General features: G+C 66.6%; 4 protein-coding genes across 5 annotated transcripts; all 4 read right to left on the reverse strand.

Annotated features, from left to right (window-relative positions):
• Positions 1 to 1281: 1281 nt before the first annotated feature.
• CD151 (CD151 molecule (Raph blood group)) lies at positions 1282 to 5957 on the reverse strand. 2 transcript variants are annotated; one of them, XM_012652001.1, is made up of 10 exons: positions 5880 to 5949; positions 5090 to 5173; positions 4726 to 4784; positions 3853 to 3987; positions 3570 to 3761; positions 3139 to 3213; positions 2689 to 2793; positions 2422 to 2580; positions 2177 to 2263; positions 1282 to 2092 (listed from the first exon to the last, which is right to left on the reverse strand). In XM_012652001.1, exons 4-10 carry the CDS (start codon positions 3934 to 3936, stop codon positions 2033 to 2035), a joined length of 762 nt encoding a protein of 253 aa, XP_012507455.1. In that variant the 5' UTR covers positions 3937 to 3987; positions 4726 to 4784; positions 5090 to 5173; positions 5880 to 5949; the 3' UTR covers positions 1282 to 2032. The 2 variants fall into 2 exon arrangements, with proteins under 2 accessions (XP_012507455.1, XP_012507453.1); XM_012651999.1 differs by lacking the exon at positions 5090 to 5173 and having other exon boundaries at positions 5880 to 5957.
• Positions 5958 to 6616: 659 nt separating this feature from the next.
• On the reverse strand, positions 6617 to 9981 carry CRACR2B (calcium release activated channel regulator 2B). The gene is made up of 9 exons (XM_012651957.1): positions 9601 to 9981; positions 9411 to 9522; positions 8820 to 9006; positions 8252 to 8398; positions 8063 to 8153; positions 7776 to 7868; positions 7458 to 7624; positions 7252 to 7323; positions 6617 to 6993 (listed from the first exon to the last, which is right to left on the reverse strand). Exons 1-9 carry the CDS (start codon positions 9763 to 9765, stop codon positions 6813 to 6815), a joined length of 1215 nt encoding a protein of 404 aa, XP_012507411.1. The 5' UTR covers positions 9766 to 9981; the 3' UTR covers positions 6617 to 6812.
• Positions 9982 to 12508: 2527 nt separating this feature from the next.
• PNPLA2 (patatin-like phospholipase domain containing 2) lies at positions 12509 to 17547 on the reverse strand. The gene is made up of 9 exons (XM_012651970.1): positions 17244 to 17547; positions 15340 to 15572; positions 15191 to 15256; positions 14643 to 14852; positions 14265 to 14325; positions 13973 to 14140; positions 13724 to 13856; positions 13434 to 13556; positions 12509 to 13340 (listed from the first exon to the last, which is right to left on the reverse strand). The coding sequence occupies exons 1-9, from the start codon at positions 17428 to 17430 to the stop codon at positions 13070 to 13072; spliced, it is 1452 nt and encodes a 483-aa protein (XP_012507424.1). The 5' UTR covers positions 17431 to 17547; the 3' UTR covers positions 12509 to 13069.
• Positions 17548 to 20851: 3304 nt separating this feature from the next.
• RPLP2 (ribosomal protein, large, P2) lies at positions 20852 to 23327 on the reverse strand. Its single transcript, XM_012651971.1, has 5 exons — positions 23249 to 23327; positions 22936 to 23059; positions 22128 to 22176; positions 21108 to 21206; positions 20852 to 20967 (listed from the first exon to the last, which is right to left on the reverse strand). The coding sequence occupies exons 2-5, from the start codon at positions 23056 to 23058 to the stop codon at positions 20891 to 20893; spliced, it is 348 nt and encodes a 115-aa protein (XP_012507425.1). The 5' UTR covers position 23059; positions 23249 to 23327; the 3' UTR covers positions 20852 to 20890.
• Positions 23328 to 24888: the final 1561 nt, after the last annotated feature.

A 24888-nucleotide genomic window follows, 5' to 3' on the forward strand; every position in this document is an offset into this window, starting at 1 on the left:
GGCCTGTCTCGGGGACTTTTGTTTCTGCTTCCCTGGTCCCAGCCCTGGCACTGTCACAGAGCCTACGGCAGTAGGCAGAACGCCAGCTGGCTGGTCCTGGCCCCTCCAGGCTCTGGGGCTAGTCTGTTCTAGGTGCTGCTGTGGGTGGCATTGCTGGTGGAGCCTTCCACCTGCGGCTCTCGGAGGCCTCTCCACACCGGCTCCTCGCGCCTGCTGTGGGGTGGGCACCTGGGGCTGGGGGGGTGCTCCCTGGAGGAGGTAGCACTGTCCACACCAGCCACCCCAAGCCCGCAGGGAGTCTCCCTTTGCAGTGTGCTTACCGTGGCCGAACCAAGGCACACGCAGCCGGGCGTGTTTGAGGGTTGGGGTTATTTGGGGCATCCCTTGCGTGCCCACCCCCCCACACTCTGGGTACTTTTCAGGCCGAGCAGAGGCTCCCATGTCTTCTCAGAGTCTAACGAGCCAGATCTAAGGCCTGAACAGTGTCTGCTGCAGTCACGGCTGCCAGGGCCTGCTGGCTTCCTGCCCACCTGCTGCCTCTCCTGAGGTCCTACTCCCGGAACCCTTCCAGGCCCCACCCCTGGCCAGATTCCTGCGGAGGGCCAGGGGCAGTGTCCAGCCTCCACAGCCAGCCCCGAGACTCCCAGCCCGGCTCCCAGCATGCCAGGTTTAACACTCAAGGCTCCCAGGGCCCCGCTGTCCTGTTCCAACTCGGGCTTAGCCGGAGCGAGGTGGGAGTTGTCACCCAAGGTGGGGGGCCGATGGGCCCTACTGCCTTCCGGCTGGCAGAGGCAGGAGGGTACCCATTGGGAATGGAAGGAGCAGCTCTTCTCTGGGCACCTTCAGTGCTGGCCGTCAGCTGCCCAGATGTGAGGTTCTCTCGGGGGAGATGAGGTCTGCCCGGGGTGTGCAATCCAAGCCAGCCTGAGGGCAGGAACCAGGGCAGCCCCGAGGGCTGAGGGGCACAGTGGCTGAGCCCTGGCTCCCATCTCCAGGGCACCTCCACCCCACATCCTGCCAGACGCCAGGCCTGGGGCCTCCTCTGTGCACCCCCAACTCTGTGCTGTCTCGGGAGGTCCACGGCCACTCTTCCCGTCCCAAGGGGCTGTGACCACACCACCACCTTTGTGCTGTCTTTGCCATGGGGCCTCCCCTCCCTGCAGCTCACACTAGCCAGCCTGGACTGGGGGACATGCCCTCCTGGCTTCCACCCTGATGGCCGCGAGTATCCCGAGGACAAAACACCTGTCAGCAACAAAGCAAGCACGCCCATCACTCCACAGCAGCTTTACTGAGCTCTGTCATGGGGCAGAGGCAGTTGTGGGCACCTGGGATACAGCAGTGAACAAACCAGTCAGCACCTGCCCCACACGGGGACATGGCAATACACAAGTGAACACGTGGCATTTTACAGGGTGGTGACAGCAACAGGAACAAGCAGGGGCTCTGGCTGTTAGGGGTGCGGCTGAGCCCTGTGGGGAGCAGGGAGGCACAGGCCCGAGGGTCCGGGAGCACTCTACTTCTCCCGAGTGCCCTGGGGCCACGTGGCTCCAGGAAGAGGCACCAGCCTTGAAGGGCCTGGGCGAGTGTGGCCAGTGGCACAAAGGGCCTGGCCCTGCCCCCCCCCACCCGGCAAGGCCCCCTCCCAGCTGGCTCTGACCACCAGGCAGGAAGTGCGTCCAGGGAGTCCTGCTCAAACCACTGCCCTGGGCCGAACACAGGCATGGAATGCCCCCAAGACCCCATGAGGCCACCCCAAAAGAGGTGGCCTGTGGGACAGGGTGCTTTATTGTCAAAACCGACCACACCTGGGCCCCACCAGACAGGACAGCCACCCCTCCCCCTTCCTCAGGCCTCAGGACGCTGGAGTGCAGAGAAAGGCACTTGGAGCGCCTCTGGGGTTGGGGTCCCCAGAGGTCAGAGTGATGGCACAGGGGTGGGTGGCTCTGGGACCCCAGCCGCCTGGAGCTCAGTAGTTGGGTACGAAGCCGCAGCAGGACGTGGGGAGCCTCGGGGCCGAGCCCCAGGCAGGTCAGTAGTGCTCCAGCTTCAGGCTCCTGTACAGGCAGCACGTGAAGATCATGCCAAAGACCTGCGTGAGGAGCCAGGCACAGGGTGAGCAGGCACCGTGGGGCCCCCAGCCCCCTGTCCCCTCCGAGTCCCCCACAGCCCGCACCTGCACGCAGGCCACGCCGATGCCCACGGCTCCGATGACCCTCAGGTGCTCCTGGACGAAGGTCTCCAGCTTGGTGATGCAGCCGCCCTGGCGCAGTTGGGGGTGGGGTACTGAAGGGGCCCAGGTGGCTCCTCCCACGTGGCAGCACCTGGCCCCCCTGGGCTCAGCTCTCTGGGGTGTGGCCACGCCTAGCACCTGGGCACAGGCCCCGGCCAGCTCAGCCCCTCCCTGGGGTGCCCACCTACCTCCACCTTGTAGATGTTGGAGGCGTGGTCCCGCTGCCCACAGCCAGCCACCACCGTCTTGCAGCAGCTGTCAGGGACCACTCGGCCACCTGCCTCCCCTGAGCGGATCCACTCACTGTCGCGCCAGTCCTGTGAGTTGTTGCTGCCACAGCAGTGGAACTGCAGCAGCAGCGGCGGGTGAGCCCTGAGGTCCCTGCACACCGCGTGCGCCCGCTGAGCTGGGGGAGGCCCTGGCGGCACGTGCCCCTCCCGAAGCCACCCACTCACCTCTTGCTGCAGCTTGTCCACGGCGCTCGTCACACCCTCGTGGCCTGGCTGGTGGTACCGCTTGGTCATGGTGTCCTTCAGGTTTTCCTTGAGCTCCGTGTTCAGCTAGGGCGGGGGATGCGGGGAACTTCAGCCTCAAAGTCCAAGCCCCTCCAAGGTGGGACGGGGGAGCCCCAGGATTGCGGGGGAGCAGTCCAGGGAGGGCTCAGAGGGGAAGGGCTGGGGTCAGAGAGCAGCCTCAGGGGGTTGAGGGGACCAGGAGTGTCACCAGGGTGACCATGGGGAGAGGCAGGCAGGGTCTCCAGACCCCCTGGACACAGACACCTGTGTCCTCCATGGGTCCTAAGGCAGCTTGGCTGCTGTGGGCAGGTCGTCTGGCGCTGCAGGCCCCGTGGTCGGCTCTGGAGCAGTGGGGGTGGCGTGGGGTGTCTGCCCTGGGTGGCCCCTCACCTGCTGGTAGTACACGTAGGCCAGGACCCCAGCAATGACCTCCAGGAGGAAGATGAGTAGGAGCAGCATGAAGTACTGAGGGCAGAGACAGTCTGTTTGAGGACTCCCTGTGTCCGGACACTTCGGAGCACAGCCCCCGACCCCAGCTCCCAAGTGGCTGCTCCTGAGGGCTCCAAGCAGCAGGTGGGGGCTGGGACCTGCCACACTCCCCAACACCTCACAGAGCAGGTGTCTCCCCTCGACTGGTGCAGCTGGGACATGGGGACCCACAGGACTGGGCAGGTGGGGAAGGACCTCGCCCCCAGGTGTCCACAGGCTGCAGGGGCACCCTCAACCCCGCCAGGCCCCAGATCAGCCCTCGCAGCTGGCGAGGAGCCCCTGCCCAGGTCCCCATCCCATCACCCCCACCCCGGGCTGCCACAGCCTCTGACCAGGCGCAGCAGGTTCCGCCGCTCCTTGAAGGTGGCGCAGCAGCCCAGGACGCCAGTCACCATGACGACAACGCCAGCCACCACCAGGATATAGGCTGTGGCCAGGTAGGTGCCCGAGGCCAACAGGCTGATGTAGTCACTCTTGAGAGCCAGCGTCCAGATGCCCACTGCCATGACGGCCAGGCCGGCCAGCTGCGAGCAGTGCAGGCCAGTCACCACACCTGGCCCAGCCTGCGGCGCGGCCGGGGAGGGGAGGGCTGTGGGCAGGGCATCCCCTCCTCACCCAGAAGCAGCAGTTGTAGGTGAAGAGCAGGTACTTGAGGCAGACGGTGCCGCATGTTTCCTTCTTCTCGCTGAACTCACCCATCCTGGGGCTGGGGGCTCGGGAGTCAGACCGCCCACAGCACCAGGGCCCTGACTGGGAGCACAGCTAGACTCAGACACCGGTGGGGACAGAGTGGGGGACACAGAGATGCCCAGGCCGGCCCGGGGCTGGAGGCTGAGCCGAACACCTGTCCTGGGAGAAGCCAGGACACGAGTCACTTCCTAGGGCGGCCTGCGCAGGAGCCCTGACCTCCAGCAGCCAGGGCGGACCCCTGGTGTCCGAAGACAGGAAAGGATCATGGAGGACCCCCAGCCGTCACTGGCTGACTCACCCTCGCTGGCAGCCAGGGGAGGAAGCTGCAGTGGCACCTCGGGTGAGCTCACTAGGCCCCGCCCGCCCCGCAGCATTCCCTGGGCCCCACATTAGGCAGGCAGGACCCTACAGGCCTGCAGAGGGGGCAGGGGGAGGAGGCCACTCAGAGACATGTCCCCAGAGGCAGCAGAGGGGCAAGGAGCTCGGACAGGCCCCAGCCCAGCCCTTGCTAAGGCTCTCCGGGCCTGCCTGCTTCCTGTCCGTTAAAGGGCAGCCCCTCCTCCCAGCCAGGAAAGAATGGAGCCTGGCAGACCCGCGCTCCTCCAGACCCAGGGGAGAGGTTCTTCCTGGAAAGGCAGGAGCCACACCAGCCAGAGGCCCCCAGGTACACCCTGCTGCTCTCAGTCAGCGCGTCTGGGCGGGGCAGGGGGAGCTCAGACAGCAGCTGAGCGCCCCAGGCCACGTTTCCAGACACTGCTGCCACAGGGCTGGACTTTCACCACCCCACCCAGCACTCACCTGGCTGGCTGGGCCCGACTTCTGTAGGACAGGTAGACAGACGTTCCCAGGACACTTGGCTAGAGGAGCAAGGACAGGTCACAGATCACCAGTCTGGCCTGTGGGCCAGAGCAGGCAGGGTTTACTCCAGAGGCAGCCAGAGGAGCAGCCAGGCCCACTATTTTGGTCTGGCTTAGGGTGGGGCAGGGCAGAAGACATTCTGGACACTCCGATCCTGGGAGGGACCTCATGCCTTCCCCAGGTGTCCCACCCTTGGCCTTAGCTCCAGCCCTGGCACTAGCCCCCCACTCCCAACAGCAGCTGCCGCAGCCCACGAAAGAAGGCACGGAGCTCGGCCCCTGAGCTGGGTGTCTGGGGCACAGACCTCAGTCCGAGGTGGGCAGGACACAGGACTCAGCTGGGGCCTGAACACGCCGATCCGGAGGGGAACACGGGCAGACCCCTGCCACTCAGCCGGAGGGATGTGTAAGCGCCACTGACTCAGATGTGCCAGAGCCTGGCTCTGAGATCCCAGGCCTTCGGGGGGTGCTGGTTCTGAGCACGGATCCAGCCCCCACAGCCGGGACACAGGCGACCCGCTGAGTGGCCCCTCTTCCCAGGAATGCCTGGTGGATGTGAGCCCCCTGGGAAAGGGCCGGCGTGGGAGCCTGGGCCGGCCAGAAATAGCTCCTGCGGCCCCACCCCCAGTCCCCTGGACCTTCATCAGGCCCCTGGGTGGCCCGCGCCCCAAACCCGGGACTCTGCTTTTGCCAGGCTCGGCGAGGAATCCCGGGTCACCGCGATGAAGTCACCGCCGCCACCGTCCCCCGCCCACTTGCGCCCGGGCACTGGGCGGGCCTGCGGGCGGAGGGAGGGGGCTGGTGTCTAGACAGATGAGTGGGGCGTTCAGGCTGCGCAGTGGGGGCCCCGGGGCCGAAGCGGGTTGCCAGGCCTGTCCGAGGACTCGGGAGGCGCCTCTCCCTCCTGCCCCCCACCCGGCGCCGGCCGGGCGCTCTTCTCCCTCCCGGAAGGGCCGGCGAGGGGACTGGGCCGGGTCGGCGGGAGCGCTCTCTCGGGCCCTCCGGGTGCCTGCGACCGGGCCCCCGGGACCGGGGCGCGCAGCACCTTCGGGGCGCTCGGCCCCCTCGGCCGGCCAGACCTGGCGGTGCACTCACCCACCACGCGTCGGAGTCCGGGCGGGGGCGGCTGCGGCTGCGGCTAGCGGGGGCGGCGGCTCGGCGCGCAGAGAACGCACCGCCTGGACCTGCTAGGGGACGCGCGGCCCCGCCCAGGCCCTGCCCACAGGCCCCGCCCACGCCAGACCGCCCCGCCCTCTCATGGCCCCGCCCTGGCCCGCAGTCCCAGCCCATACCGGGCCGCCCCGCCCACAGGCTCCGCCCCTCGGTGGCCCCCCCCCCCGCCCCGCAGGCCCCGCCCTTCCCGGCGCAGGCGAGCGTAGACCTGGGACCGCCGGCCGGGCGCGCCACAGCCCCGGGCCGCCCCGCCGCCCTCCCTCGCTGCAGGGCCCGCCCACACCGCACCGCCCCTCCCAGGGGCCCGCCGAGGCGGGGGTCGGCGGCGCGGCGGATGGGGACCGGGCTTCTCTGGCGCGGTCTGCGGATCCCGCGCCGGCGCCGGCACTGGTGCGGACCGAGGGGCGAACAGGGGCGGGGCTCCGGGGACCCGCAGCCTCGAGGCCACAGGTGGCTCCAAATCCCCCAGTTCTGTGAAGTGCGGATTCGGTCCACGGGCAGCACTAGGCCTGACCCGGGACTCCTCGGCCCCGCAGGGCCCGCGCCAGGCGAGTGCCTGCCACACGTCACCCGTGTGCCACAGGCCATGGCCCAGACTCAGAGAGGCAGACACGACGCGGTGCAGCCAGGGGACTTTATTTGGCGGGGGTGTGGTTGCGGGTGGGGTTCTTCCGCTGAACCGAAAGGGAGTTAATGGGTGGGGGCAGGGTGCAGTCAGCGGGGCCGCGAGACCCGGCCACCGAGGTTGGGTCCTTCCCGTCTTCGTTCGGAAGGCCTGGGGCCCACCGGTGCAGCTCCGCGCCCCGGCAGGTCGCCTTTGAGGGGCGCTTCCAGGTGACACCTATGGTCCCCGGGTCACCGGGCACTGGAAAGGTGGACGGAGCCGCGTCTGGCGGGGCGGGCCCAGCAGCAGCAGCAGCAGCAGCAGCAGGTGGGCCCGGGCAGGCGCGCGGTGGCCAAAGCCTTCCTGCGGCTGCCGCCCAGCCTCTTGGCCTCGCAGGCGTCCCTGTCGTCTCGCAGCCGAGTGTTCAGCTCCCTGGGGAGGGGGTGAGGGCCCTGAGAGGCCGAGGTCTCAGGTCTCGAGGAGGCAGCAATCTGGGGTGCGGAAGGCGGGCCCTGGCTCCCCTCGGGCCAGAAGAGAGGTGTCTGGCTGGGGCCGCAGCATGAGCGATGGAAGGCAGACACAGGAAGGAACCTCCACCGTGGGACAGGGCAGCGGCCAAGAGTGTTGGGAGCTCGGGGCCCCCAAGTTCCGCCGAGCCCCTTCCCTCGCGCGGCCTGGGCCTAAACGCACCTAAGCAGCTCCAGCTGCCTCAGGAGGCTCAGTTTCTCCTTTTGCATGTTCCGGGAGACCGCGACCACGTCCCTGCGGGGAAGGGGTGGTGACCTGGGCGCCGGAAGGCTTCTGGGGGAGGGGCCGGGACTTGAGGTGGAGATGGAAGTGTCGCCGGACCGAGGCCTGGAGGGCCCGGCCCCGCCCCCTGGAACACGCCCCCGCACCGTTGCGTCTGCTCCTGGCGGCCTCGCGCGTCGCCCTCCAGCCTGCGGAGCTGCTCCTGCGCCCCCTCCAGCTGCGCCCGCAGCGCCTCGTGGGCCCGCCACAGCTGGGCGTGCTGAGCCTGTGCCTCCAGCTGCTCCGCGGCCCGGGCCTGCAGCTGCTGTTCCAACTGCGGGGCGGGGGAGGCTGGCGAGGAACGCCCCTCTCTCCGGCTCCCGACGGTCCCGGGGCGGGGACACCGAGGCGCGGAGGGCCTCGAGGACACCAGGAGCGCGAGGGTGTCCCCAGGGATGGGGCGCGGGCCGGGAGCCGCCGCTCACCTCCCGCTGCCGCAGGCCCGCGCGCTCCAGCTCCTGCTCGCGGCTCTGCAGCTCCAGCTCCAGGCGGCCTCTCCGCTCCTCCCGGGGGAGGTTCTGGGACGCACCGGGCCTCTGAGCCTCCGCCGGCCGTGCAGAGGAGGCTCCCGGCGGGGCGGGGGTCGGGTGGGGCGGGGCGGGGACGACGCGGGAGGCCGGGCACTGTCTCCCCGGGCTGGGGACGGTCACTCGGGGCCGGGGCAGATCCGGAGGGGGCGGGGCCCGGCGGCGGGGCGGGGCTTGGGGCCCACCTGGCTCTGCAGGCGCTGCCGCTGCTCGCGGAGCTGCTGCTCCATGTCCTCGTACAGGCTGCGCACCTCCCTCTCGTGCTCGCTTTCGCGCCTCCGAGGGACAGGGCGGACAGCGGGTGACCAGTACTGCAGCCCCAGCGCCGCCTCCAGTGCCCGCCCCCCAGGCCCCGCCCGGCCCGCAGCCCTCACCTCCGCAGCGCCTGCTCCAGGCCGTCCCGCTCCCGGGCCGCCTCCTCCAGGCAGGCCGACGCGCGCGTCAGAACGTCCTCGAAAGAGCCCAGCAGCTCAGGTAGCTCGCGCTGCAGCCGGACCCAGAGCGTCCTCACAGCCCGCTGCCTGGGGGGGACTGAGCTGGAGCTGGAGGGCTCCCCTCCGCCAAGGGCGATCCCCCAGGAGACGCCTGCGTCCCCGCACAGCCCGGCGTGCGTGCCGCGTGCAGGGCATCCCTCTCGCGGATGCCGTCGCCCCTGCCCGGCGTCTGTGCGTGGCCCGCGCGGTGTGTGTGCGCTCGGGCCGTGCCAGCGTGTGTGTGGCCCAGTGCCCCGCGCCGCCCCTCTCCCCGCAGCCGCCGCCCGAAATGCAAATTCTGCGGGAAATCACGCCAGGCCCCTCCCAGTCAGTCACAGCTGACAGAACGGCCGGGCCTGACCGGGCCCAGGACCAACGCAGGAACGGACGCGCGGGCGACGGGGACAGAGCGTGCAGACCCAGAGAGCGCGCCGAAGGGAAGCCGGCAGCGCGGCCAGCACCGACTCACTCGCCCAGGACTGGGGCTACCCCCAACTGCTCCAGCGCAGCGTAGAATCGCTCCTCCTCCTCCTCGTCCTCCGCCTCCTCCAGAGCGCCCCAGGTGCCCTGCACAGCCGACCAGCCCGACTCAAAGGTTTCTTCTGGAGCCCGGGAGGGCGTCGCGCCCTGGGCCAACTCCACCCCCACAAACTTCCCTGCGGGCGGGAAGGAGCCATGCGGTTACAAGTCTGGGTTACCACCCTGGCTCGGCGCGGCTCGCCCCCAACACATATCCTGCCCTGTCTCGGGGCCCAGTTTCCTGTTTTTCTTCCTTATTCTGGTCCTACTGGCCCAGGAATGAGAGGTGACAGCCATACTCCCAGCCCCAGTAGGGATTGGCACAGGAGAGGGAGTGAGGGACAGAAAGGCCACCGGCAGGCTGCACCTCAGCGGGGACTCTGTGGCACCTGCGGGTACAGACACCTGCATGTGCCCTGCAGGAAGGTGCAGGAGAGGCACAGGCTGCCCCACAGAGGGCCGCAGGCACCAGCTGACCGAGCGCCTGCAGATCCCTGGGCAGATCCCTGGGCAGCTGGGGTGGGCAGGGCTCGGAGCTCACCCAGGCCGAGGCAGAACTCGCGGGCAGTGAGGAAGCCGGTGTGGGCCTGGTCTAGGCTTTCAAATACGGCCTCCAGCTGCTCGGGTGTGAGGGGCAGGTCGCTCTGCAGGCCCTGGTCAGGTGAGAATGGCAGAGGCGAGCGGCCAGGTGAGCTCCGGGCCTGGCCAGTCCCTTGGGGCTGGGGACTCACCTGCAGGTCGCGCCGGGTGATGAAGCCCTTGGCCTCCTTGTCACACAGCAAAAACAGCTCCTGGGCCTGCTCCAGCACCAGCCCCCGAGGCCCAGTGAAGGCCCCTGCCTTCTCCCCGTCCTCCTCTTGGGCCTCTCGGGCCCCAGGGTTCCCAGCGCTGGCCATGGGAGCAGAGGGTCTCCGTCTTGTGTGCTGTTAAGTGGGGGGAGGGCGCAGAAGGCTGAGCCAGGTGGGTGGCAAGGTGGGTGGAAGGCCAGGCAGACCTGGGGGTCACTGGTGGGGGGATGCAGGCTCAGGGCTGTGGCATCACAGGGGGCCGGAGCCCAAGGAGAGGGAGGGGGAGAGTTGGGGTGGGGCGGTCCTGGGAGCTGCCGGCAGGAGACCCTGTGATGAGGGGAGGGGGGAGGTGGTCTGTGAGGGAGGAGCCACATCTGCCACATCTCCAGCTGGGGCCGACCGGGTGGGAGGACTCCACCAGCCTAGCCACGTCGCTAGCGCCTGGCCTGGGCCTGTGCACCCTGTCCGCTGACAGCTGGCAGGCAGAGGAGACTCCTCCCTTCTCCCACACTGGGCCCCGGGTGCAGATCAAGGTCCCAACGTCGGGTTTCCCGTGCCTCTGACAGCCCTTGTCAGGAACACCCCAGATTCCGGGCCTAACACCCCTTCTTCCTCCCACTAGGGCCCGCCCCCACCCCATCCCAGAACCTCCTGGGGCTTCCCTCCGCATCCCTTCGCAGGGACGTTCCGCCCCTTAATCAGAGCCACCTCTTGTTCCCACAACGTCCTGACCCCGGATTTCCCAAAGTCACTCCGAGCACAGCAGCACCTCCCGTCCCCCCAGACCTAGGACGCTGGGATCCTCCCCACCCATATTCCTTGGAGGGGGGAGGTCTCCAAAGATGGCAGGTCTGAGGAAGCGGCGGCCGAGAGGAGGGGACACGAGGGACCAGGGTCATCGCCCCCCAGGCCGCGTAGTCGCCTCACCGGGGCAGGGTCGTCACCCCGCCGGCGGCTCGAGGGCTGCACCGGCGGTCCCTCCGGCCGGAAGCTGCGCTGCAGCCCGGGCCCAGGGAGCGGGAAGGAAGGACTGGCCGGGTGGGGCCCACGGGCAGCTCGCGCTCCCCGCACCTCTGGGGGCCAAGCCCGCCCCTGCTCCTGCCACCGCGCGCCCCGAGGGGCGACCAGAGTCCCCGACCGCCACGCGCAGGGTCCGCGCCCCCCACGGCGGCCCAGAGGGGCGGTGCGGGCGGCCGGGTGCCGGGCGGGCACGGCAGTGGGATCTCAGCGGACGGACCCGCGAGCTCCTACCTGCGAGCTGCGCTGCCGCACCTGCCGCGCGCCCCGACCTCTCCTCCCGGAAACGCGCGGCGCGCCCCGCCCCGCTCGGACCCTGGCTGCGCGCCTGGGGCGCCCGCGGGGAGCGGCCCCCGCTGCCTACAGGCACCGAGACCCCTGCGTGGGCTGGCGCCGGGAGGAGCCGCCTTGTGCTGCTGTAGCCGCGTCCCCTCCTCTCGGAAGGACAAAGTCCCGACCCCCAGCGGGCCCGGGCCTCTGTCCCAGCAGAGCAGTGGGGCAGCGATGCCCCCTGGAGACCTGGGAACCCTCCCGGAGCAGGGTCAAGGCTGCGGGGGACCGGGGGGGGGGCTGACACCAGCCTCTGGCGAGGGGCGCCCCTGTCCGGAGGAGCCCAGCTAAGGCGCCAAAGAAGTGTGTATAGGAAAAGCAGGGCAGGAAATAGACCAAATGCTTTCTATGGTTATCTCTAGGGCGGGGAGGCTTTACTTTTTCTCAGTACTTTCTCACTTTTGCTTTTTCCTAGTTTTAAACAATGTACACATGCACTAGAAAACGGTACTTAACTTACCAGCATTGAGTGCACATGAGGGTGAGCGCGGGGGCAGAGGAAGGTCCCACCTTCCAGGCCCCACAGCGCTCCTTCAGGGGCACGGCCCTGACGGGAGTCCCCCTGGGGGAGGACTGGACGGGGAGCTGGGTGAGGCCGGAGTGCCGCCCTCCTGCTGGGGGAGGAAGCCCCATCCACTTCCCCAGGGTCCCTCCCAGCCCCAGCCCGGCCCCTGCACCCACCTGGAGGGCCTGCCGCGCTGTCCTGCCGGGCAGTACTGGGGGGCGGCGAGGCCTCTGCTTCTCCAGGGAAGGGGCCCGGATACAGCTGAACCACCACAGGTCGGGCCTATAGGACAGGACCTTGAGACCGAGGGGGGGTGGCCCCTGGCACAGGCTCACCAGGGACCTGCCTGGCCGGCTCGCCCGGTCCCGGATCCCAGGTCCCACAACCGACCGTTATTGTTGGCTGGGGGCTGCCGCCACAGCTGCCCCACGCCTTCTGGGAGGGGCGGGTGGGGGCTGGGCCTGACAGGGCTGAGAGATCTGGGTAGCCAGCCAAGCCTGCGCCCGCACCCCTCACCATGGGTCCTTTTTGGTTATCGGGGGGCTGGCCTTATTCTCTCGGCCTCCGCCCCACTCCCCACAGAGCATGCTTTCTGGGAACCATGTCTCTTCCAGAGCAAGGTTGAGCGCCCTTCAGCTAGGACCTGCCTCGATATTGTAGACCCCTCCTATATACTGGCAGGAGACGGTATGTGGGGCCAGCGGCACAAGGAGGCACGTGCACCTGGCCGCAGAGCCTTGCAACGATGGCAGAGGAACGCAGGGCTTTGGCCCAAACGCCCAAGGTGGAGCAGGGGCCCAGCATTCCCAGGACCCTGGCCTTCAGCTCCAGGAACCTCACCCTCCGCAGCCATCCAACCCCAAAAGCAGCTTCACGCCCCAGCCATATCACTGTGGAGCGGGCGTGCAGACCCCACCTTTTGCAAACATTTTAGTTTTTATTTAGCAAGGATCTTGGTCCCAAATATTTCCATTGGTTCTCACAAAGCTGTGCCCAAAGGTCAGCCAGGGGCCTCAGGACAGAGTGAGGGGCGTGTGGTCCTAGCTGGAGGGTGGGCGGGAACCTGTCCTGCAGCTGTGGAGACCCTGGTCAGCTGGGGGTAGGGGGCAGCCCGTCTGCCATGCCTGGGGGTGGGGGGCGCGGAGTCACGCGCAAGTGAAGTAGGCAGAGCCCGAGCTGTGGCATTTATTACATCTGCTTTGGCGAAAATAAATAAATCTTGACACACAGTCTTCAGCAAAACGTGAAAAATGGGGAGGGAGGAGCAGGTGCAGAGTTCTCAGGACTAGCGCTGCACTGGCAGGTTAAGGCACAGGTGAGGCCTCGGTGGCCGAGGGGAAGGTACTCCGAGCCCCCACCCCCGCTGCGAGTGAGTGGCTGCGCAGGCTCGAGGCAAAGCCCCCTCTTGGCAGCGGCGAGGGGCCATCTCCCCACTCCCAGAGCGCGGGGAGAGGGCTGGGATCGGGTCTCGGCCAGTCCCCGCCCGACTCACAGGGCAGGAAGGTTGCGGGGCCGGGTGCTCAGCCCGCGGATCCCGGGGCCGGGCCTCGGCGGAGCGGCTCAGCAGGGGGGCAGGCCCGGCCCGGGCGCGGGGTCCGCGGGGGCGGGGCCGGCGGGCGCGCGCATGCGCAGGGCATCCGGGGGGAAGGTCACGTTGGTGCAGAAGAGACCCAGCAGCAGCTGGCGCTGGCACTCCTCCCACTTGGTCAGCGCGTCCCCCAGCGAGAGGTTGTTGCGCATCCAGCTGGGCAGCACCTCTCTGCAGGCGGCGCAGGACAGCGGCACCGAGGGCAGCGACTGGGCGCGGCGCAGCTCCGCCTGCTCCGCCAGGCTGCGGGAGGGAGGGGCGGGACCGCGGGAGAGAGGGCTTCAGTGGGGCGGGCGCGAGCCGCCGGCGGGGGGCAGGGCAGGCGCGCGGGCTCACCTGGCGGACAGGCGGCTGCGCAGCTTCCTCTTGGCGCGCATGACCAGGTACTGGCAGATGCTGCCGGTCTGCTCCTTCACCCACCGGATGTCCTCGGGAACGTCGGGCAGCCACTCCAGCAAGCTGCCGAGGGGGCGAAGGGCACAGCCTCAGGGCTACGGCCAGGCCCTGCGCCCACCCGCCGCCCTGACGCGGCATCTGCGCCCCCGCCTTCCCCGAGTGGCCACCACTAGTGGACAATCCCGAAGCTCAGTCCCCAACACCCCTCTCCTGACCCCCGCGGCGCACACCGGATGGTGAAGGACACGGCGCTCTCCAGAGGCAAAGTGTAGGGCACCATCATGGCTGTGGCCAGACGCACGGGCAGCATGTTGGAGAGCGTGGTCAGCAGGTCCTTGGGCTCCACGCAGGCCTCCAGCAGAGCTGCGGTGGGTCACAGATGGGAGGTTGGCAGCTGGCTGAGGACCCCAAGACCACTCTGGCCTCGGCTTCTCCCAGGGTCTCCCCCTCCCCGCTCTGCCCCTTCCCCTGGTGTGCACCCTCATTCAGCCGGGCGGGCAGGTGCTCCAGGATGTGATCTTCCCCAGGCGGCTGCAGGTGACTCTCCACTTGGGCCCTCTGTGCGTCCCCTTCCTCGGCCTTGTCCTCAGGGGCACGGGGGTGGGCGGGGGGCAGTGCCAGCAAGGGGTTGGGCTGGTTCAGGAGGCCTGGGTGGAGGTAGGAGGGCAAAGGGATAGGAGATCAGTGTGGCCATAGCCCCTGCCGCCTGAACAGGGCAGGACTGCAGGGTGGGCCTGGCCCACCCAGCTGGCCAGCCACAGCCGGACGCACCGTTCCGCCGCAGGAAGCGCAGGCCGTCCCTGTAGCCCTGCTTGCACATCTCCCGCAGCACCTGTGGTGGGGGGTGGATACATCGGAGCAGAGGGGGCCAGACATGCCCTTAGAGTCCCTGGCCTCCCTGCGACAGCCCCTCCACTCCCGAGCACAACCCCCACCAACCTATGTTGGATCCAGAACAAGATCCAGGCTGAAGGGAGGCTGGGCAGACTGCCCCTAGGGAGGCTGTGCAAGCCACAGCTCAGTGGAAGAGGTTGCACATGTCACCAACCCGCCCCACCCCCGTGCGCTTGGGAGAAGTCAGAGGGGCAGCTTTCTCCCCTGGAGCTCAGGGAGACGCTATGCAGGCCAGTCGCACGGGCGCCGGCTCACCATGGGCTCGGGTGGGAAGAGGGCCTTGGAGAGGCGGTAGAGGTTGCGTAGGTTGAACTGGATGCTGGTGTTGGTGACCCGGAGCTCGTGGATATTGGTAGAGCTGTCCTGCGGGCAAATGTCACTCTCGCCCGAGAAGGGGGACACCGTGATGGTGTTCTTCAGCTCATAGAGTGGCAAGTTGTCCGAAATGCCGCCGTCCACATAGCGCTTCAGCACGACACAGACACAGGGTCACATGATCAGGGGCCTGCAGGGCGTGCGGGCCACCCCACTGAGCCCACGAGGGCCCTGCCCGGTGGCTAATTCATTCGAGCCCTTTCCCCACTGGCACTGGCCACAGGCCAGCCTGGACACTGGGCAGACCGCCAGACGGTGGGGCTGGGGGGTGGACGGCCACAGGAAGTGTGCATCTCCAAGGGCTGGCCTGCCTCTTGAGTAACGGGGAAGTGAGGCAACAGGCGGTGGCATGGTGAGGGGTAGGGGACGGGGCTCTGATGGCCTCCTCCTTTGCCCCCTCATCCCACAGCCCAGACAGGAATACTCACCACCCCCTGGAGGGAGGGAGGGATGAGGCCACAGTACACAGGGATGAAGGTGCTGCAGACATTGGCCTTCGGGGCAGGGACAGAGAGGGAGGTGGTGAGCAGGGGCTTGGGGTTCACACTGCACCCCCACTGGCCCCACCAGGCCTCACCTGGATGAGCTCATCCTTGGAGCTGAAGTGGGATATAATGACATTCTCACCGTCCGAGACGCGGGTCAGGGAGATGCCCAGGCGCCCGCTGGCACGCTCGTGGCTGTCAGCAGGCAGGGTCTTCAGCAGGCAGCCCCGGATGGTCTTCACCAGGTTGAAGGAGGGGTGCAGGGGGCCCAGGAACCGCTTCCGGGCCTCCTTAGACACCTCAATGATGTTGGCACCAGACTCCCCTGGAATGGCAGGGGCAAGCTCAGAGGGCAGCACTCCTGGCTCAGCAACCCACCTTCCCTCCGTGGCTCCACACCCAGGGTCCCACGGCACGCAGACCTGTGGCCCCTCCCTTGAACCCAGAGTGCTCCCAGAGCCCACGACGGGGCCCGGCCCACAGTTGAGATTTGCCACCTGTCCCTGGGGAAAGAGAGGCAGGCCACAACCTCTGGAGTAGCAGACAGCAGGGGCTGGCCAACTGGGACCAGGACCTGCCCTCTGCCCTGTATTTCCCAACTGCCTGTCCCCATGAGTCACCAGGCCTGGCATGGCATCCAGCCGAGGAGGGGGTAGGCAGGGGCTCAACCCTGACTGGCCTCAGCCTTCACCCACTTGGCGAGATCCAGGGGGCCACATCCACAAAGCCCAGCCCAGCCCAGGGGTCGCAGAGTTGGGAGCACTGAGCTGGAAGTAGTGGGGGCCACCACCTGGGAAGGCACAATGGCACGCCTGGGTCCCACTGCAGCCAAGAGCCAGCTCCCCCCACACTCCTCTTGCGGACCCAGGGGTGCTGCCCAGGACAACACCAGAGCAGAGCCATTCCCCAGGAGGGGTCAGGGCGCCCAGGAGAGGAGCTAAGGACCACGCCCTCCTCCGGGACCACCACCCTGGTCCGGGGGGGGGCAGTGTGGGGCCAGGGCCTCTCCTCAGCCAACACCTGCCAACTCGGGTGCTCCAGCTGCCCGAGCCCACTTGAGAAGGAGCCTTGCTGGGAGTGGGCTGGGGGAGGCACCGTGAGAGCAGTGCCTTCTACTCAGGCCCCAGGGACCTGGGTATGTCCTGAGGCCAGCAGGTGGCAAGAGGCACTGGCCAGGGCCTCTGTGAGGGAAGGGGGCTGAGTCAGAGACGTGCACCCCCCAGGTCCTGACAGAGCCGTGATCCTTCCACCCCCACCCAGAACAAAGGTCATGGGCAGGGGGCAGGGGTGAACCCTGGACAGGCTCCTGCTGAGCAGGGCGCCTCTGTTGCCCTGGCGGGCTGAGGGCTGGGCAGCAGCTCCCAGGATGCCGCAAGTGCTCTGTGTGCTGTAACCGTCTCTCCCACGTGGCAGCTGGGGGTGTGTGAGGGGAGAAGCCCAGCCCAGCACGCGCAGACCCGGGCGCTCCAGCTGCAGGGCCCAGACGCTCCCTGCCCCATGACGTGGGCAAAATGGTGGCCCACAGCTGGGGAGCCAGGCCCTCCTCCAGGGACCCTCGGGAGGGACTAGGCCACGGTGCCCAGGCGCCTCTCGGAGGCCACCCCCATACCAGGGCCCCTGGGATGGCCGCCTGGGACGCGGAGCCCCAGGACACAGTGACCGCTGGCACCGGGTCGGACGTCCAGGGCGACAGGAGCGGCTTAGGTCCCTCCTCCGACTCTCACGGTCCCGCCCAGGAGCGACTTTCGCTTTCCAATGAAACAGCTTCAGCCGCACCTGCCCGCCCCGCAACCTCTGCGCCCAAGAGGCGGGCCCTGGGCGGCAGCCGCGGCCTCTGCAGCGCGCCGGGCCGACCCCAATCCCCGGGCCCCGTCGGAGCAAAACAAACCTGGTCCCGCCCCCCGGCCGGCGCGCCGCACCCTCGGCCGGAGTCGGGGGCAGGGGAGACCCTCCCCACGGCGCCCACCGCACTCGCCTGGAGCCCCGGCCCGCTCACCCAGGCAGGCCCCGGTGACCAGCGCCGTGGCCGTGAGCGCCCCGGCCGAGGCGCCGTAGATGTGCGTGGCGTTGGCCACCAGGAAGGGCGCGTGCTCGCGCAGGCAGGAGGCCACGCCGATGTGGTACACGCCGAGGAAGCCGCAGCCCGCGAACGAGATGTTCCACGTCGTCTCCCGGGGGAACATCGCGGCCGCGCCGGGCTCCGGCTCCGCGAGCGGCCGGTCCTGCTGCGGGTCTAGCTCCGAGTCGCCGCCGGCTGGGCGGAGACACTGCGCGGGCGGCGGCGGAGGCGGCGCCTTTAGTGTGGGGCGAGCGACGGGGCGGGGCCGGGCCGGCCCGCGAGGACCAATCGGGGCGCTCGGGGAACGGCCGCGCCCTTGGGGCCCCGCCCCCCCGGTCCCCTCCCCGGCCCCCTCCTGCCCGCCCCTCCCGCCCGGGGAACGCGACACCTGCCGCCCCGCGACGGTGGGCGGCGGGGCACGCGGGGCCGGGTGCGGAGGGCCGAGCCCAGCCCGGAGCCTGGGGCGCCTCGTACTGACCGGGGCGCCCGCGAGGGGCAGCCGCCGGCCCTCCCTCCGGGCTCTGCCCGCGCACCCGCGGGTACGGAGGGCCTGGCCGGGGCAGGTACACGGCGACAGCGCCCATCAGGACCCCACAACAGCCACTCGGTCTCGGGCCGCCACCCCCACTGGTTCGCCTGCGGACTCTGTAAACACCAAGGCCGATGCGAGTCACACAAACCCTTCCCCGGGGGACGCCAGGTCCACCGACCCACGCCCTGACGTCCGGCGTCGGCCCGCTCCCACCCCGCAGCCCTTGGGTACCTCCGCCTGTCAACTGGGTCTGTCGCTGGGTCGGGCCCTGGCCCCTCGGGGTGCGGGGTCTGTCTGGGTCGACTCGGGCCGCCCCGCCCCCGCTAATTGCCCCGAGAGGTGGAGCGCCCTCGGGTGATGTCACCCTCCTCCCCTTTTCCGCATTTTTCGCCTACTGTGGAGCAGGCCAGGCTTGGCTTGGATCCAGGCTCTAGCCCTGCACCTCCCTGCACCCCCAAACAAGGGGCCTGCCCAGGTTGGGGTGGTGGGAGGCAGCGTGCACCTGTCTCCCCAGGAACACTTGCTCCCCAGGTGGGAGCTCAGCTCTGGCCCCAGCTGGTGTGAGGGCTGCAAAGGGTCTAGGGCATGGGGCTGTCCCCCACCCAGGCTCAGTCCCAGAAGTCAGGGCAGGACCTCCCCAGGACAGGGCCTCCTGGGGTCACGCTTTCCAGTCCTCACCCCTGCTCCCAGCCACCCCACAGAGTGGAGGAAGGTCAACCCAGACCTGCCCTGCTGGGGACCAGTCGGCATTGTCTACACTAGCTCAAAAGGAGCGAGAGGAGGCAACCGAGTGTGTGGGCACCGCAGAGATTCTGGGGGGCTTCCCTGGGGAGGTGCCGCTGAACTGAGCTCTGCCAAGGTCACAGGGCTGCCCAGGCAGCCAACAGCACATGCGAGTCCCCAGGGTGGGGGACCGAGGGGAGAGGAGCTGGGGCCAGGCCAGTGGGAGAGGGTGGAGGCGGGTGATGTGACTGAATTTGACTTAGACTCCTTCTCATGTCCGTGGGACACCCCCAAATGCTCTGGATGCAGGTACAGCGCAGCAAATTCACTGGGGAGCAGGGAGGGAGGGCTGGGCAGCATGGAGGGTGCAGCTGGATTGGTGTGATTGGGGTGTGAGGAGGCCCCTGGTGACCAGACTCGGGCGCTGTACAGCAGGGATGGGGCAGACCCCCCCAGGCCATCCTGGGAAGTCCAGGGGACCACTGAGGTGGAAGCCAGCGACTCAAGAAGGTCCTCACACAACCCGCCCCAAGGAGAGGTCGAGGGAGGGCCAGGGGGCAGGCCCTCCCCCCATGTGAGGGAGGGCCAGGGGGCAGGCCCTCCCCCCATGTGAGGGACGGTTGTGTCTTGGCTGGTGGCTGCCCCAGTGCAAAGAAACCTCTGCCCCCATTTCCACAGCTGTTTTGGGTACACAGTCCTCCCTCCAGGCCCCTGGGAGGCTGGGGTGCCAGGAACAAGGCTGTCCTTCCCAGAATCCTGGCGGGGGCTGGGCCTCCCCCATAAGCACGAAGGCCACGGGGCAGTCCAGTGAGAAGTCCTCCCCTCCCCCGCAGTGTCAGGCCTGTCTCGGCCTGGAATTGTGAGCTCTGCACCCCAAAGCCTGGGTCCACTCCTGAGGGCCCCTCCCCAAGCTGGGGGTGTTCACAGCCCCGCCGTCACCCCAGCGCTGCGTGCACACTGCTCACTGCACGCATAGCTGGGGCCCCTGCCTTGGTCTTCTCTTTCTCTCCTCCCCCACCCCCAGCGACCGCCCCCCAACACACACACCCTGGCTCCAGCCTCTTCCACACCTCACCTGGCTTTCCTTCCACCCTGGTCTCTGCTCCTGTGGACAGCCAGAGGCCTTTTATTATTTATTTGAGACAGGGTCTCCCTCTGTCACCCGGGCTAGAGTGCAGTGGCATCACCGTAGCTCACTGCAACCTCAAACTTCTGGGCTTTCTGGGCTCAAGTGATCCCCCTAACTACAGGTGCCACCGCACCCAGCCGATCTCTGGCTGAGGGCTAATCTTGCTCTCACTCAGGCTGGTCTTGAACTCCTGGCCTCAAGCGATCTTCCTGCCTCAACCTCCAAAAGTGCTAGGATTACAGGTGTGAGCCACTATGCCCCACCCAGACTTAAAAACAGTCCAGAAGCCCCCATCTCAGGCCTGCATGGCTCCCAGCCTCTCCCCCACACCCCACGAGCACTTTCCTCCAAGGCCTCTGCCCACTCCAGGCCTTGCCTCCGGCCTGAAGTCGGCCTGGAGCCGCCCTGGCTGTTCAGTGCAGTCTCATCTACCATCTCCCCACAACGAAAGCAGGCCACCATGGTGCCCCCAGCTCCCAGCGGGCCTGGCACAGCCCACAGCCAGCTGACAGGATGCTGAGCAGAGGGAGGGAGAGGCAGGGCATCTCCTGGGGGGGCCTGCATCCGCGAGCACAGGTGGAGGCAGCCTCTGCCCTCAGTTCCGCATTCCGGGCCGGAGCCTGTACAGCCGTGGCAGGCCACCCAGGGCCCACCAGCCCCAGCCACATCTGCCCAACAAGGGGCTGGCTCGTGGACAGCAGGGAAAACAGGCCCCAGAAGTGAGTGCCCACATAGCTCAGGGCATTAAAATGGAGCTGCGAGCACTGCAGAAAAACCCAGGAACACACCCCAATCCCCAAGCTAGGCTCGGGGCCTGCCTCCATCTGCAAAACCCAGAGGCCACCAGCCCTGGCCTTGGCCAGGCTCCAAGACCCTCGCAGCAGAGCCCTGCACATCACCCAGACACTCCACTTCATGTCAGCTTTTCTGCCGTCCACATTTTTGAAGAAAGTTTTCCTGGGTGTCCCCTAAACCCAGGAAACTGCTCAAGGTCCAAGGAAGTGGCCGCAGGCAGCTGTGATGACCAGACTCCCTGATTCGTGCTCACTTGGCACAGACCTCTTCCCCACCCACCTTGCAGCCCCCACCTGCCCCTGTGATGCACCTGGGCTGTGGCAGCAGCAGAGGCCAGACTCTGACAAATGCTCTCGTGACACTCGAGGATACACAAAAAGGCTTTATTTGCAGGGGAGCAGGAATTTAATCAAATAGGCCAAATCCCATGTCATCATCTGATTCTTCAGACTCCTCCTTCTTCTCGTCTTTCTTTTCCTCTGCTGTGGAAGAGCAGAGAGCGTGGTGAGCACAGCCCACAGCCCGGCTGCCAGGGCCAGACTCCCGGTGGACACCCGCAGTGGGGACCTGGTCTGAGCCTCAGGCCCCTTCAGCAGCCTGCCGTTCACAGGCCTCCACTCACCTGCAGCGGGGGCAGAACCAGCAGCAGGAGCTGCAGCACCTGGGGCGGCAGAGACGGCCACAGCCCCACCGGCAGGCACGCTGGCAAGCTTGCCAATGCCTACACAAGGAGAGGGGCAGTGAGTGAGAGTAGAGCAGGTGCCCAGTCTGGAAAGTTGCTCCTCAAGGCTTTAGAGACCTGGGGAAACCAGACTGCACCAGGCACGGCACAGTGAACCAAACATATCAGGGCCCCATAATACAGTGCCAGTGTCAAAGCTCCCCTCTTCTTCCAGAACGCAGGAGTCACTCCCCACCCCGCCACACCCAGAGACTGCTTGACATTCACTGCCTGACACTTCTCTATTCCCCTACCCTGTCCAACCAAGGCACTTTTTCTATCTAGAATTTGCCTCCTAGGAGTTCTGCCCCCTCACCCTGGAGATACGTGGACACAAACATGGCTCTGACTGGGCAGGGAACCAGTCTGCTGCCCCAGCACCCAGATCTTTGGCCACAGTGATGAGCTCATGCAATGGGCTGTCTGCGGAGCTGGCCTTGCCAGGTCACGTGCACAGGGACAGGAGCAGCCGTCCCAAACAGCTCAACTTCCAAACAAGTCCCATCAGCTCCAGCCTGATGTCAACAGAAAACCATCTGCCCAGCGAAGGGGGCAGAGGCCTGTGGCCATCCCTGGCAGCCTGAGTCCCGCCCCTTCCCGGAAAGAAGGTGGTGAGAGTTGTTGACGAAAGCCCAGTCGTCCAGACGCCAAGTTTCAGAGAAATCCTGGGGGAAAGGACTCAGGCCCAGGAGCAGTCAGGCCCCAGAGGGAGGGCCACCAGCAGGCCCAGTGCAGGCCCCCCTGCTGCCCTACTCCTACTAATGTCTAGAAGCATCCGTGACATGAGCTAGCGGAAGCCCTGCTCACTCTTTGGCTGAGGCTTCTAGGGTGCTCTAGTCCACAAGCGAACCCTGGCAGGCCACAGGGGGCCAGCAGGGATTAGGATGGACCATGAAAATGATCCTCTCCAGATAAACTCACCCTGGGCAATGACATCTTCGATGTTTTTTCCATTCAGCTCACTGATGACCTACAATACACAACCACAGCCAGCAGTTACCGGAGATATGCAGTTGCATCCCTGGCCTTGACCCTGTCTTCTAGAGTTAGGATAGGGTAGTACATGGAAAAACGCTGAGCTTTTAAGCCAACAGACAACCACTAGCCCCATGTGACTCTTTTCAGCTGATACATGCTGTAAGTGCAAACCAGACACTAGAATTCTAAAACACAATACTGAGAAAAAAATAAAATACTTTGTTGCTTACGCTGACCAGGCACCGAAACAACATTTTAGTGCCCAGCCTGGGCAACATAGCTTGACCCCATATCTAACAACAAAAAATTAGCCGGCGTGGTGGCATAGGCCTTGTAATCCCTGCTACTCGGGAGGCTGAGGCAGGAGGATCGCCTGAGCCCAGGAGTTTGAGGCCGCAGTGAGATGTGATGACGCCACTGCACTCTGGCCTGGCAGACAGAGCCAGCCCGTCTCCAAAAAAAAAAAAAAAGTTCTTTCAAACAAGTTGCACGAAATAAACTGGAATTAAAATAGACTTTGCCTTTTCTTATGTTCTACAACCCGCCTGCGTTAAACTTCTGGATTACGCTGCTCAGGGCTTTGCCTCCTGCTCCCGTCTGCTTACTTGGCCACCCACGAAAGCACCACCCGGACGGGCACAGGCCGCTTCCCAAACTCTGCAGCACGTTAACTGCGCTGCCCCGGCGGAAAACCGGATCAGGCAGCAGCGAGGCCGCCCGCGTGAGACCCCGGGCCCGCGGGGGCAGCTACCTTGTTGAGCCGGTCGTCGTCCGCCTCGATGCCGACGCTGTCCAGGATTTTCTTGATGTCCTTGGCGCCGGGGGAGGGGTTGCCCCCGAGGGCAGCCAGCAGGTAGGAAGCGACGTAGCGCATCCTGAGGCGGGCGGAGAGCGCGCGGCGGCGGCGTTACCCCGGCGGCCTCCCGACCCCGGGGCCGCCGCGCCGGCCGAGCGAGGCCGCGCGAGGCTCACCCCGGACGCCCCCGACCCAGCGAGGCCACCCGCCCCGCGGACCGTTCCCAGCTCCACAGCCCCGGCCCCCGCGGCCCGGCCGCCCCACTCACTCGGCGGCGGACAAGCCTCACGCGTGCGACCTCAGCGGCGTCAGGGAGGGAAAGGAAGACGCCGACGCAGGGGGCGGGGGTAAACCGCTACCCAGAAGCCTCTGGGACTCGGGCGCGGCGACGCACGGGGGCGCCTCCGAGTGACGCAACGGGTCGCTTAGCCAATGACGCCGGGGGGAAGCCATTGTCCCGTTAAGTCAGGAGGTCGCCCAGTAAAGGCAAAGGGCGGTTCCGGGACCAGCTTCTCTTACAGTACGGGGAGAATGTCCCCCGGAACCTGTAGGGCGCCGGACGTAGCGAGCCCAGGGGGACTTCATCTCCCTTCAGCGCCTAGCGCCCCCAGCATGCCACGCGGGGCCTATAGCTCCCAACATGCAGCGCGGCCGCCACGCCCGGGACGCATCCTTTGTCGGCGAACTGCAAGTCCCATGGTGCACTGCTGCCGGAAGTGCATGTGCGCCGCGGCTTGCGCTAGACTGCACGTGGGCCTGGGGGAAGCTGCGGGCAGCTGGGCAGCTTTCTGCCCGGCTGGTGGCTTCCGGGCCGACGTCTGGAGGCCCACGTGTTCGGCCGCGCTCTTAGGTGGGCGAGCCTCCTCAGGCTTAGTGACTGCGGCCCTACCTGGGAGGCTGCCCTTGTCATGCCGTGGCCTGTGGGTCAGGGCGGCGGGTCAGAAGAGGAGTCCCAGCCTAGGAGGCCTGGGCAAAGTGGTGCGGCAGCGTCACCCACGCCCAGAGGAGCGGCTCACCCCCGCAGCCCTGGGAGGGATGAGGCCCGAGTGGTCCGCCTAGGAGTTGGCCGCATCGGCCCCGAACCGACCACAGTGCCCATGTGGACATCGCATATTACTAATTACTCCTTCGTGTCAGGGACCTTGCCGCACTCTGGGGTCCCCAGAGGGAACAGGTTCAGCCCTGCCTTCGCAGGACTTACGCTCTTGTGCAAAGTAAAGAAAGGAGGAAATCCGAGAGAGAGAGGGAGGAGGAGGCCTTGGTCTGGGCAGCCCGGGAAAACTTCCTTCAGGCAGTGTCATTGAGCTGAAAGATGAAGAGTGGGCCTTGCAAAAGATTTAGGGCCAGCACCAGGCAGAGGCAGCGCCAGCCCACGTGGGGTTTGAACTACACTGCAAACCCTCGTGTGTAGCGCGTCAAGCACTGGTGTGTGAACTCAAACTTTATAATCGCCCTCACTGACCTCCCTTCATTACCCCCAGTTTATAGATGAGGCAGTTGGGCACAGACAGGTTTTTTGCCCAAGGCCACCCATCTGGGGTAAAGGGGCAAGGATGGGACTTTATTGCAATCACAAAGTGAAACCATTTAATGTGTTAAGCAGGGATGTAATTTTCTTACAAGCAGGTTGTGATTTTCTTTAATGGTAAAATAACACATGACAGCATTTACCATTTTAACTACTCTTAAAGGTACAATAGCACTAAGTGCATTCGCACTGTTGTGCAACCATCACCAAAACCATCTCAGAAACCTTTTCATCATGCCAAAGTGAAACTATACCCATTAAATTCCCCATTCCCCCCTCCCAGCCCCTGATAACCACCATTCCACTTTCTGTTTCTATGATTTTGACTACTCTGAGGACCTAATAGGAGTGAAATCATACAGTATTTGTTCTTTTGTGCC

The sequence above is a fragment of the Propithecus coquereli genome, unplaced genomic scaffold (assembly GCF_000956105.1).
Source record: "Propithecus coquereli isolate 6110/MARCELLA unplaced genomic scaffold, Pcoq_1.0 Scaffold377, whole genome shotgun sequence".
NCBI classification, from domain to species: Eukaryota; Metazoa; Chordata; class Mammalia; order Primates; family Indriidae; genus Propithecus; species Propithecus coquereli.